Here is a 12,198-nt window from a genome sequence, read left to right as displayed (position 1 = left end):
CTTATTTTTGGGGAAATACGCTACTAAAATGCCTCCATCTGGCTGACGATCTTAAATGGGGCTTATTTTTGGGGTAGGGCTTATACTACGAGCATCCTGAAAAATCATACGAGGGCTTATTTTTCAGTTGGGTCTTGTTTTGGGGGAAACACAGTAACAGGTCCACTGCTAAGCCAAATGGTCACTAAATGGAATATCACAGGACTGCAACAGTGCTCACCAGCTGAAAAAGAGACTGTTCAGTTTCACACTTTTGGCTTTTGTTTGCCTCTTGACCCCCTCCCCTGCCCTTTCAAATGCTCAAGGGCCTGCCTGCAGTATTGTGTACACATCACAAGCAATGTCATTGTGCCTTAGCCCACGGCTGGGGCTGTGAACACATTACCCAAGCAGTTTACAGTATGGTACTCTCTTGCAATCCCTTCTTCTCCAATCTCTCCACTTTGTAGGGAATGGAAGGAGGGGGAGAGGAGAGAGAGCAGGTGATTTTTCTAAACCACGGGTGTCAAACTTGTGGCATCACGTGACGTATCACGATGTTTTTTTCCCTTCGCGGAGCTGGGGTGGGCATGATACATCCGGCCCGTTGGCTGCCAGTTTGACACCCCTGCTCTAAGCAGTCTCTCCTTTTCCTGCGTCTTCCCTGTTGCCGGCATGATCACACAGCTTTTGTTGTGTAGAAGAACAAACAGCTTAGTCTCTTGCAATCCCTTTCCCTCCAACCAATCTGGGTAAAGCAAAAGTGGGGAACGATGTCCCCTTCATGACTTGTGGACTTCAGCTCCCAGAATTCCTGAGCCAGCACAACTGGCTTAGGAATTTTGGGAGTTGAAGTCCACAAGTCATAAAAGGACCATCATTCCCGGAACGCTGGGATAGAGGGAAAAACAACTAGTCAGGCATGGGATACTATGTAACAGTGGTGAAATCTGAACCGGTTTGCTACCGGTTCACTGGGTGCACATGTGCACTGTATCCGTGTATGCACACCAAACGTGTGCTGCATGCACGGATAGTGGGCACCAAAGGGAGGCTTGGGAAGGTAAGCAGAACGGTGAGGGTGGGGAAAATCAGCTGTACTTCACTAGAAAGCAGGATTTAGCAAAGCTAAACTGTGCAGCACAGCTGATCGTCGGAAATACCAGTTCGGAGGAACTGGTAGCTTTTTAAAACTACCGGTTCGACCAAACTGGAAACTTTTTTTAACTACCGATTTGATTGAACCAGTAGGTTTTTAAACTACCGATTCGATTGAACTGGTAGGTTTTTTTAACTACCGGTTCGCCCGAAATGGTACTTTTTATCACTACTGGTTTGCCCGAACTGGAGGGGACCGGTAGCATTTCACCCCTGCCATGTACTGAGTACAATGACAGTCCTATGACTGAGGGATGCCATGATGGTCCTCAACGGGCCTAAAGTTATTTTTCCAGCACCATCATAACTTTAGTCGCTGGATGAATGTCTGGTAAGCTGGCGACCACCTGTAAGCGCAGTTCATTTTCCCCAAATAATTATTTGAACTAAGCCATCATTTCATCATTCCAGTATTTTCACACTTATTTTCGGAAAATAAGTGCAGAGGGCTAATAGACCGCAGTTAATTTATGGACCTGGTTAGAAACCAAGCACTTATTTCCACTAATCTCCCACAACGATCTAGGCCCTTCAGTTAATTTTTACAAGCTTTTATCAAAGAATCCAAATCAATCCATTTCGTAATCCCTTCTAATCGGTTTCCTTTTAACTTCTGAGAGGATTCTCTCTTTTTTTGGGACAGGCTTTTGACTCAAAATCCTGTTTAAACAGAAAAGTTCAGGGTTTATTTTGAGGGTGGGGGGCAAATCATTTGGCAAAGCATATATAAAAGAGATGAGGCTTTCATCGCCTAATGGTCATCATTTTTGCTTTTCTGAATCCCCCATGGACATCCCTGCTGGGTGCCCAACTTCCAAACTCAAGATGCACACTTATGTGCACACACACACACAAACACACACAGCTTCTGTTGTGTCTGCACCCCCCGAGCCGGGCCTCCTGCCGGAAAGTCACTCGGAAAGTGAGGGGGAAGGGCCGTCAGGACTTATCTCGGGAGCACCGGCTTCCCTGGCTCAGCTCCAGGAGCCAGAGGCAGGCCAGATGGAGGAGATAATGAGGCCTCCGTCCCCTGACTCTTTCCCCCCCAGGCCATGCCTCCAGACCCAGCTGATGGCAATCAGGCCTGGCTGGACCCTAGGTTTCGTAGGCAGGAGAGGAGGGAACAACAGAAGCAAGGGTGGGGCAGGCCTAGGAAGTGCTGAGTCATGGAGCCACACCCCACAGGATATAAAAGGCAGCCAGAGCTGCTGTGCCTCTTCGTAGTAGGCAAATTAACTGCTTAACGAAGAGCTGAAGTACTGTTTGTTCCTGGGTGACTCATCGGCGTCGAGGGAGATAACAGAGACACTTGGCAGACGCTTGCTATTTTGCTGCCAGAGCTGATAGTGCCGGCTAATTAAGCCATCGCTCAGATGGAGGCGAGGGGGGACAGAACAGCTTCTAGGAGTTTAGTGTTCTGTGATGGGATATAGAATAGAATAACAGAGTTGGAAAGGACCTTGGAGGTATTCTAGTCTAACCCCCTTCTTAGGCAGAAAACCTTACTCCACTTCAGACAAATGGTTACCGTCAACATCTTCTTAAAAACTTCCAGTGTTGGAGCATTCACAACTTCTGGTGGCAAGTTGTTCCACTGATTAATTGTTCTAACTGTCAGGAAATTTCTCCTTAGTTCTAAGTTGCTTCTGTCCTTGATTAGCTTCCATCCATTGCTTCTTGTCCTGCCTTCAAGTGCTTTGGAGAATAGCTTGACTCCCTCTTCTTTGGGGCAGCCCCTGAGATATTGGAACAATGCTATCATGTCTCCCCTAGTCCTTCTTTTCATTAAACTAGACATACCCAGTTCTTGCAACTGTTCTTCATATGTTTTAGCCTCCAGTCCCCTAATCATCTTTGTTTGGATATGTTTGGACAAAACTCAACAGCACTTTTTTGTGCGGCTGTTGATAAACATAGGATCATCAACGCGATCGCCAACGTCCGATGATGAATATGGCACAAGAAGAAGAAGAAGAAGGGATAGGTAGTCCTTACTTAGTCACCATGTGCAGTTAATGATGGTGACGGAAAAGTAACTGCATGAGTAATCCGTACATCTATGACTTTTGTAGGTCCATAAACACAAGGAAGAATGTTTGTTTATTTAAGTGAATGAACGTTTCACTTAACAAATGAATTGCCGGTCCCAATTTGTGGTTACTAAATGAGTAATATAATACTATATTGCACCACTGGTAAAAGTATGACGTTGAATGAGAAGGAGGAGAGAGGTAGTTGACATTTTCTCTGATAGAGAAATGTCTACTGTCTTGTCCAGGAACAGCTGATTCTATTGTAACGTAATTCTTTGTTTTTCCCCTTGACTTTAAAAACCAAACGGCACCATTGTGCAGAATTTCCCCTCCATGGTAGATTTCCTTCAGTAAAACTATTATTCGAAAAGTTTCTATCTAAGCAGTAAAAAAAGAAAGAAAAGGAAGTAGCAATTGAATCCCATGTGAAATTCTGTGCACGAAGCATTTGCTATTAAAGAACTCCGGACAAAATGTATAAACTCCCTCTCCCTCTCTTTTTTTTATTTAAAGAATACGATGTTGGACGTTGGTCTCCCCGGGGCGATTTTTTCCCATTTTATTAAACAGATGCAATTTTATTAGAATATATCTGGGTTTGCATTGCGTCCCAAGCTAAGCTAAATGGGATTGGATAGCTTGTCATTCAATATTGCAGGTGTAAACCAGGTTTAGCAAGTTGCCGTGAGCCAGGTTTTCAACTTGGAATTTGGATATGATTTATTTCGTGGGATACAGCATTTTATGTCAATGCCCTTCTGTTAACTAAAATCAGGATTTACTTACAGCCATTCACTTAGGGATCATTTAAAATTGCGATAGCATTGAAAGAAAGTGACTTACAATTGATCCTCAGAATTACAACAGTTGTAGTGTCTCCATGGTCCCAGGATCAAAACTCACCAGCTTGTCAACCAGCATATATTTATGACCTCCCTATTTGGCTTCCAACAAACAAAATCAATGGGGAATTTGATCTGGATTTGCTTAACAGCGATGGGATTCACTTACCAACTGAGGGAATTCACTTCCCAATCGTGGCAATACCGTTCCTAAAAATCGGGTTCAAGTCACTTAACAACCGCCTTGTTAGCAATGGACGTTCCCGCCCCAATTGTGGTCGTAAGTCGACGACGACCTGTAATTTGAACACAGTCATAAAGAAGAGAAACCTTGTTGTAGCCTGTCGCCCGCCAACCCCTCCAGCAGCTGAATCAGATGAGGAAGACTGGGAGTCAGGAGGGAGAGAGAGAGAGGGAAGGAGGGAGGGAGGGAGAAAGAGAGAGAGAGAGAGAGAGAGAGAGAAAGGGAGAGAGGCGGAGCCTGGGCCATCCGTCAACCCTCAGATGAAAAGGCAACAGACCCCAGGGCTGGAGGTGGCTGATGAGGAGGAGGAGGAACAGCTGGGTCCAGTGCCTGAAATGCGGATGCACAGAAGGCAGAGGAGAGGAGAGCAGTGGAAATCAATGGGCCGGTCCTTGGGACGGAAGAAGCACCGCTGCTAGCAAAGCCCCACCCTAGCTCTGGGGATAAAAGGCAGGGGGCAGAGATGAATAGATGTGACAGACAACTATCCATCTCCCTGCCGGACAGAGTTAGTTGTTAGCCTGCGGTGAGAGAGAGACTTTTGGGCTTCTGGCGCTCCTAATAAAGGAATCATTGAGTTCACTTCAGAGGGTTTGTCGTGTTTTGGGAGCTGGGTCAGAACAACTACCCCCTCCCCCCCCAATGCTACAGGTAGTCCTCGATATACGACCACAGTCGAGCCCAAAATTTCTGTTGTTAAGAACAACATTTGTTAATTGAGTTTTTACCGTTTTTACAACTTATCTTGCCCCTGTCACTAAGTGAGTCACTGCAGTTGTTAAGTTAGTGACATGGTCGTTAAGCGAATCACCATTTAATGTCTTTTCTTGCCGCTTTCGTTTAAGTGAATCCGTTGTTAAATTAGTAACCTGGTTGTTAAGTGAATCCGGCTTCCCCGGGACACCACCACCGTCATAAATATGAACCAGTTGCCAAAGTGTCTGAATTTTGATTACGTAACCATGGGGATGCTGCGACGGTCATGAGTGTGAAAAACGGTCATAAGTCACTTTTTCTCAGCGATGATGTTGTCACTTCGAACAGACACTAAATGAGCTGTTTTAAGTCAAGGACAGCCTGTATTCAGCAGTGAAAAATACTTCAACAATAGCATCTCAGCACAAGAGGACTTGAAGCTCAAACGTTGCTTTTAAAAGCATGGCACCCTTGTATTCTTAACCGAGTCTGTTTATCGCCGTGTTTTGTTTTTAAAAAAGCTATTTTTTCCACTTCCATTATTTAGCATTATTAATCACACAATACGCTTTTGAAAAAGTATACAATGGGACTATATGCTCAAAATGAGACAGAACGCATCTTTTTAGAATCATTTGCCTTGGTAAGGCCACACTTGGAATACTGCATTCAGTTTTGGTCGCCATGATGTAAAAAGGATGTTGAGACTCTAGAAAGAGTGCAGAGAAGAGCAACGAAGATGATTAGGGGACCGGAGGCTAAAACATATGAAGAACGGTTGCAGGAACTGGGTATGTCTAGTTTAATGAAAAGAAGGACTAGGGGAGACATGATAGCAGTCTTCCAATATCTCAGGGGCTGCCACAAAGAAGAGGGAGTCAAGCTATTCTCCAAAGCACCTGAGGGCAGGACAAGAAGCAATGGGTGGAAACTAATCAAGGAAAGAAGCAACTTAGAACTAAGGAGAAATTTCCTGACAGTTAGAACAATTAATCAGTGGAACAACTTGCCACCAGAAGCTGTAAATGCTCCAACACTGGAAGTTTTTAAGAAGAGGTTGGATAACCATTTGTCTGAAGTGGTGTAGGGTTTCCTGCCTGGGCAGGAGGTTGGACTAGAAAACCTCCAAGGTCCCTTCCAACTCTGTTGTTGTTGTTGTTATTATTATTATAATGTGGCAAGATGATTCTTGATGTTCGGGGTGGGGGTGGGGGAAAGGACAGGAGGGAGAATGGTGTATACAGAATTGTTCTTGTCTCACCGAAACCCACCACCAACTGGCATGGACAGAAGGTAGCAGAACGTTACACGCAGGCATGGAAACCTAAATTTAGAAAGCAGCATGCCCTGAGAATTGGAAAAATTGCAAAAAAAACAAAACCAAACCGAACTGCACCAGTAGCCGCCATCTGGAACTGATTTCTCGGGAAGCCTTCCGCCGAGCCTTCTCCCCGCTCGCAAATTCACAGCCGACTTTCTCTTTTCCTTAACAGCTGCCAGAGTTGTGCAGGTCCCTCGGCCACGTCTCGCAGCATCATCACAACATGGTCGCCGTCGTGCGTTGCTTCCCAGATACCACAACTAGAGGACGGTGAGTCCTTTCCGCGTGGCGACAAGCGTTTCGACCGATTGGGGACGGGGCGGAAGGGGAGGGGGTGGGGGGACACAGGATGTCCCTATTTTTCTACTTGCGTTTTTTTACGGCCTTTCGAACTGCTAGGTTGGCAGAAACTGGGACAAGCAATTGAGAGCTCGCCCCGTTACGCGGCGCTAGGGATTCGAACCTTTCGATGGACAAGCTCAGCATCTTAGCCACTAAGACACTGCATCCCTTAGTGATCCAGCTTTCTGGTTACACCTGAGCCAGGTGTGATGGGTCGGGAAAGAGATCTGGAGGGATAATAAAAGAACTCGGTAAAAATATTGGCTTCGTTTGCGTGGATCAGAAAACAAACACACCAACTTTGATGGGCTGTTTTATTCGGCGCGTCGCCAAAAGTGAGCTGGGAGATTTCCAGAAAACGGTAAACAGAAATAGCAACAAACTGAAGCTCTTCAAATATAGAAGGTTACAGCAATTTGGGCTTTTTTTAAGCTTAGAGGTAAAAAAACTGGAAGGAGAGGCTACGGATTTAAGCAGTAAGGAACCGCGTAGATAAATGGGAATTTATCTATTTTTTTTAAAGATAGTCCTCGGCTTATGGCCACAATTGAGCCCAAAACTTTCAGTTGCTAAGCGAGACCTTTGTTAAGGGAGTTTTGCCCCACCCTTGTGTGATCTTTCTTGCTGCGGACATTAAGTTAGGAACGCGGTTGTTAAGTGAATCTGGCTTCCCCATTGATTTTACTCCTCAAAAGGTCACAAAAGGGGACCGCACATGACCCAGGGACAAGCAACGGTCATAAATATCAGTCAGTTGCGACCAACGTAAATATGAACCAGCTGCCAAGCATCTGAATTTTGAACATGGGGATGCTGTAACGGTCATAAGTCCGAAAAACGGTTTTTGCAGCAAAATCCCTTTTTGCAGCACCGTTAGAACTCTGAACGGTCACTAAACGAACTGCTGTAAGTTGAAGGGCACCTGAATGTGTTAAATTTATTTGCCGTCTATCTCACCGTGGGGGCTGCCCTAGGTGGTTTGCGACACTAAAAAGGAAGAAATGAAAAGAATGTAAACGAAACAGATGTGACATAGAAGAATCAAATAAACAGTGAAGAATAAAACAACCACAATACATCGGTGGCATCACAAAAAGAAGGCTGGGTAGAGAGCAGCGAGCAAAGGGAGGGAAGGTGACATCTGCCCTCAATCCAGCAGTGGATTGCTGGTTATTTATTTTTCCAGTTAGCAGAGCCAAAATGCTCAGCACAGTTCATAGTAAGCCTTCTTTCATAAAAGCACTGGGTTAACCTGCGGAACCTCCTGCCACAAGGTTCGGTGAAAGGCGTTCTTTTGGATGATCATGTTGTTGTTAGTTGCGAAGTCGTGTCTGACCCATCGTGACCCCATGGACAACGTTCCTCCAGGCCTTCCTGTCCTCTACCATCCTCTGGAGTCCATTTAAGCTCATGCTGCTTCAGTGACTCCATCCAGCCACCTCATTCTCTGTCGTCCCCTCCTTCTTTTGCCCTCCCATCGTTCCCAGCATTAGGCTCTTCTCCAGTGAGTCCTTCCTTCTCATTAGGTGGCCAAAGGATTTGAGTTTCATCTTCAGGATCTGGCCTTCCAAAGAGCAGTCAGGGTTGATCTCCTCTAGGACTGACTTGTTTGTTCGCCTTGCAGTCCAAGGGACTCGCAGGAGTCTTCTCCAGCACCAGAGTTCAAAGGCCTCAATTCTTTGGCGCTCAGCCTTCCTTATGGTCCAACTTTCACAGCCATCCATTGCAACTGGGAAAACCATCGCCTGGACTATACGCACTTTTGTTGGCAGGGTGATGTCTCTGCTTTTAAGTACGCTGTCTAGATTTGCCATGGCTCTCCTCCCCAGGAGCAAGCGTCTTTCAATTTCTTGGCTGCAGTCCCCATCTGCGGTGATCTTGGAGCCCAGGAAAATAAAATCTGTCACTCCCTCCATTTCTTCCCCATCTATTTGCAAGGATGGATGATCGTATGCGGTAGTAAATTTCTTAATGCCCTTTGCTGCGGAACATTTGCAAAAGAGACAAGTCCTTGTGCCCTTTTTCCACCTGTTCTGGCGCGGTGAGGGGGAGACACACCTGGATGAAGGAGTCCCTTCTCAATTTCAAAAGTTGAGGGGGAAAAAAATGTGAAAAGCACATTTACCGTTAGGGACTTCGAGCAAAATCGAAGCTCAAAGGCACCGCTTTGTTTTCGGCTCCTTATCATCTGTGTTGAGTCGTGGGTTGATCTCTTGCCCTGATTGACTTTAATGGACTTCTTGTCCCTTAAGAAGCAAATTCTCCAGCCGAGAAGGGGAGTAGACAGCTCCGAAAACCGCTTTGAAAAGCCGAGAGGTTAGACTGAAAGTAGCAGAGGAAAATTGGAAGATGGAGGAGTTTTAGAAGAAGGACTCTGAACGCTAGAATTGCGGCATAAGGAAAAGCAAGAGGTTTTCCTCACGTGCTATTTACGTCGCACCAGAACTCCCTGGAAACCTCCCAACCCTTCCCTTGTTTTCTTCTGAGCCCCTTTCACCCCTTTGAAGTCAATCCTTCAAGGTCTAGGGCAGGGGTCTGCAAACTTGGCTCTTTTAAGACTTGTGGACTTCAACTCCCAAAGTTCCTCAGCCAGCAAAGCTTAAGTCTTAAAAGAGCCAAGTTTGCAGACCCCTGGTCTAGGGGGGGGGGAAAACAACAACACACCACACAATTATTCCTGTTTCATGAGAGATCCAAGCTAGAAGTAAAGAGAAAAGTCCTGACAGGTGAGTACAATTAAACAGCATAGTAGCTCGCCTTCTGGAGTCATGGGTCCAGCTCCATTGCTGGAGGTTTCCTCAAGCGTAAACTAGATAAGCATTGGATCAGAACGGTGTTAAGTCTCCTGCCAAACACCCGTTAGGCAAGCAGGGGTGGGGGGGGTGGATTAGAAGGCCTTCCAACCCTATGGTTCTATGTTCTAAAAGCAGTCATCACAAAGCCGAAGTTTATACACTTTATTTCTCCTCTCCCTTGAAAACTTTTTTGAAGATGGGTTCGTGGCCACTTTAGTCCTGATTTGTCCTGAGTCAGTTCCTAGGAGTTGGCAGGAAGACCTGCATTTCATTGGTACTTCCCCAGCCTTTAGATTGTTAATTTATTTCCTTCCTTCCTTCCTTCCTTCCTTCCTTCCTTCCTTCCTTCCTTCCTTCCTTCCTTCCTTCCCTCCTACCCTCCCTCCCTGCCCTCCTTTTCCCCCTTCCTTCCTTCCTTCCTTCCTTCCTTCCTTCCTTCCTTCCTTCCTTCCTTCCCTCCCTCCCTCCCTCCCTGCCCTCCTTTTCCCCCTTCCTTCCTTCCTTCCTTCCTTCCTTCCTTCCTTCCTTCCTTCCTTCCTTCCTTCCTTCCTTTCTTCCCACCCTTCTTCCCTCCGGACATCTTAGGTTATTTAAAAACCACTGATAATTTTCTGGAGTATTCCAAACTGCCACTCTTTCTATTTCTTAGAGTTTATAAAGCATTTTGTAGTAAGGCCATAATAATCTTTTTGTGGTCCGGTCCGGTCTATATTGGCCAAAAAAACAAAAAAAAAACAAAAAAAAACCACCCCCAAACCCTACAAGATTGTGATCACAACAGTGTGATCAAAGCTCTGCTCATTTTTTCTGTGCGCTGACAAACACTTAGAAATGCCTTCTACACAATCCTGTTTTGCAAGGTAAGTTGAGCCTTTACAATCTAACTTAGCTTCTGAACTTAGCGGGCAGCTGAGAAGTCACTTAGGACATCTGTTGCTGGTCAGAGATTTTGCAGGACATTGTAAGAAAAGATTCCAATTGTCAAGAATCTCCAGAGTTTTCTTTTTTTGTTGGGTGGAGCACATTTTCTCCCTGGGAAGAGATGCTAGAACTCTCCCAATGGTTTCCTTTGCCCAGGGCTTTGTTTGAAGGAGGAAGGTCTTTAGGTCACCTGTTCCTGGAGCCCAGCCTTCAAGTCCTGGTGAAAGGAAGTAGGAAAAAGTGCTGTCAAAGATAGGCCGGACCATCTCCCATCTCCTGTCCCATTAGAGTAGGGGTCTCCAAACTTGGCAACTTGTTGGATGTCAACTCCATTACTGGCTGAGAAATCCTGTTGAGTTGAAGTCCACAGATCTTAAAGTTGCCAAGTATGGAGATGCCTGATATACTGTAGAGCAGGCATGTCAAACTCAATTTCATTGAGGACCACATCAGAGTTGTGTTTGACCTTGGGATGCTGGGTGTGGCCAGCTCGACGTCACTCGTGTCGGGGGGCGCCTGTGGCTGCCCGAGCGCTCTGCAGGTGAAAATGGGCTCCAAAACTCCGTTTCTGGATGCGACGGTCTTCTGTAACCCTCCGCCAACGAAAACGGAGCTCAGGAGGGCCCTGTGTGGTCCTCCCAAGCTGTTTTTGCTGCCAGAGGCACCGCGGGCCGGTCCCTCGCTATTTCCAGGGTGGCCCGTGGGACTTGTGTTTGACACCCCTGCTGTAGAGGCTGAGTCTGTCTCCCTTTCTCTCAAGTAACAACAACAACAACAACAACAGAGTTGGAAGGGACCTTGGAGGTCTTTAGTCCAAACCCCAGCCCAGGCAGGAAACCCTACACCATTTCAGACAAATGGTTATCCAACATTTTCTTACAAATTTCCAGTGTTGGAACATTTACAACTTCTGCAGGGGGGTCTTCTAGTCCAGACCCCTGCTCAAGCAGGAGAACCTATCCACTTCAGACAAATGGTTATCCAACATTTTCTTAAAAATTTCCAGTGTTGGAGCATTCCCAACTTCTTCAGGCAAGTCGTTCCACTTATTAATTGCTCTAACTGTCAGGAAATTTTTCCTCAGTTCTAACTTGCTAAGTTCTAAGTAAATAAGAACGCTTTTTAAGAGTATTAGGGCTCAGAGAGTGGAGAGAACTGGATTGATTGGAGTTGACTTAAGAGAGGTCTTGGTACCTGGAGGCAGTGGTGGGATTCAAACAATTTAACAACCGGTTCTCTGCCCTAATGATTTCTTCCAACAACCAGTTCACCAAACTGCTCAGAAAGTTAACAACCGGTTCTCCCGAAGTGGTGCGAACTGGCTGAATCCCACCACTGCCTGGAGGTTACTTTCATGATTTGGAATCATGGTGAAGAAGAGCTTAAAGAATTCCTAAAAAATTTGAACAGTCTCTACCCAAATATTTCAACTTACGATGCAAGAAGAGAGCATGGCAGATTGGCATTTTTGGATGTCCTGATCATTCAGAAAGAAATGCAGTGACCAGGGTATCGGGTATTCCGAAAGCCAACACGCACAGATCGTTGTCTACTTAAAACATTTAACCATCGTGCCTGCCAGAGGAAGAATCATCCTAAAAACTCTTAGCAAATGGGCCAGATAGATTTGTGAGCCTGAAAGGTTATCAGATAAATTGAGGCATGTTGATAGCACTTTACCTCCTAACAGAAGATCTGTCGGAGAGATCAGGCAGGTGATGCAATCGAAACATACAAATAATGATCAATATACATCTGGGGTCAAAGCACCCCCCCCCAAGTGAGAAAAGGGTTTCTCCCCTACATTGAGAAGATCACAGTTCCAACTGGGAAAGTATTAGGAAAACACAACTTAAAAACCATCTCT

At 45.8% G+C, this 12,198-nt stretch overlaps 1 protein-coding gene across 1 annotated transcript in view; it reads left to right on the top strand.

The window, feature by feature from the left end:
• Nucleotides 1-12,198, top strand: part of FAM178B (family with sequence similarity 178 member B) — a 291,246-nt gene that overhangs the window by 130,595 nt on the left and 148,453 nt on the right. The window contains exon 10 of the mRNA XM_058194648.1: nt 6,446-6,543. Within this exon, the coding sequence (XP_058050631.1) occupies nt 6,446-6,543 (98 nt within the window). The remainder of the gene's footprint in view (nt 1-6,445; nt 6,544-12,198) is intronic.

This window comes from Ahaetulla prasina, chromosome 9 (assembly GCF_028640845.1).
Source record: "Ahaetulla prasina isolate Xishuangbanna chromosome 9, ASM2864084v1, whole genome shotgun sequence".
NCBI classification, from domain to species: Eukaryota; Metazoa; Chordata; class Lepidosauria; order Squamata; family Colubridae; genus Ahaetulla; species Ahaetulla prasina.
Note: the sequence above shows the minus strand (reverse complement) of the source record. Positions and strands in the feature narration are given on the sequence as shown.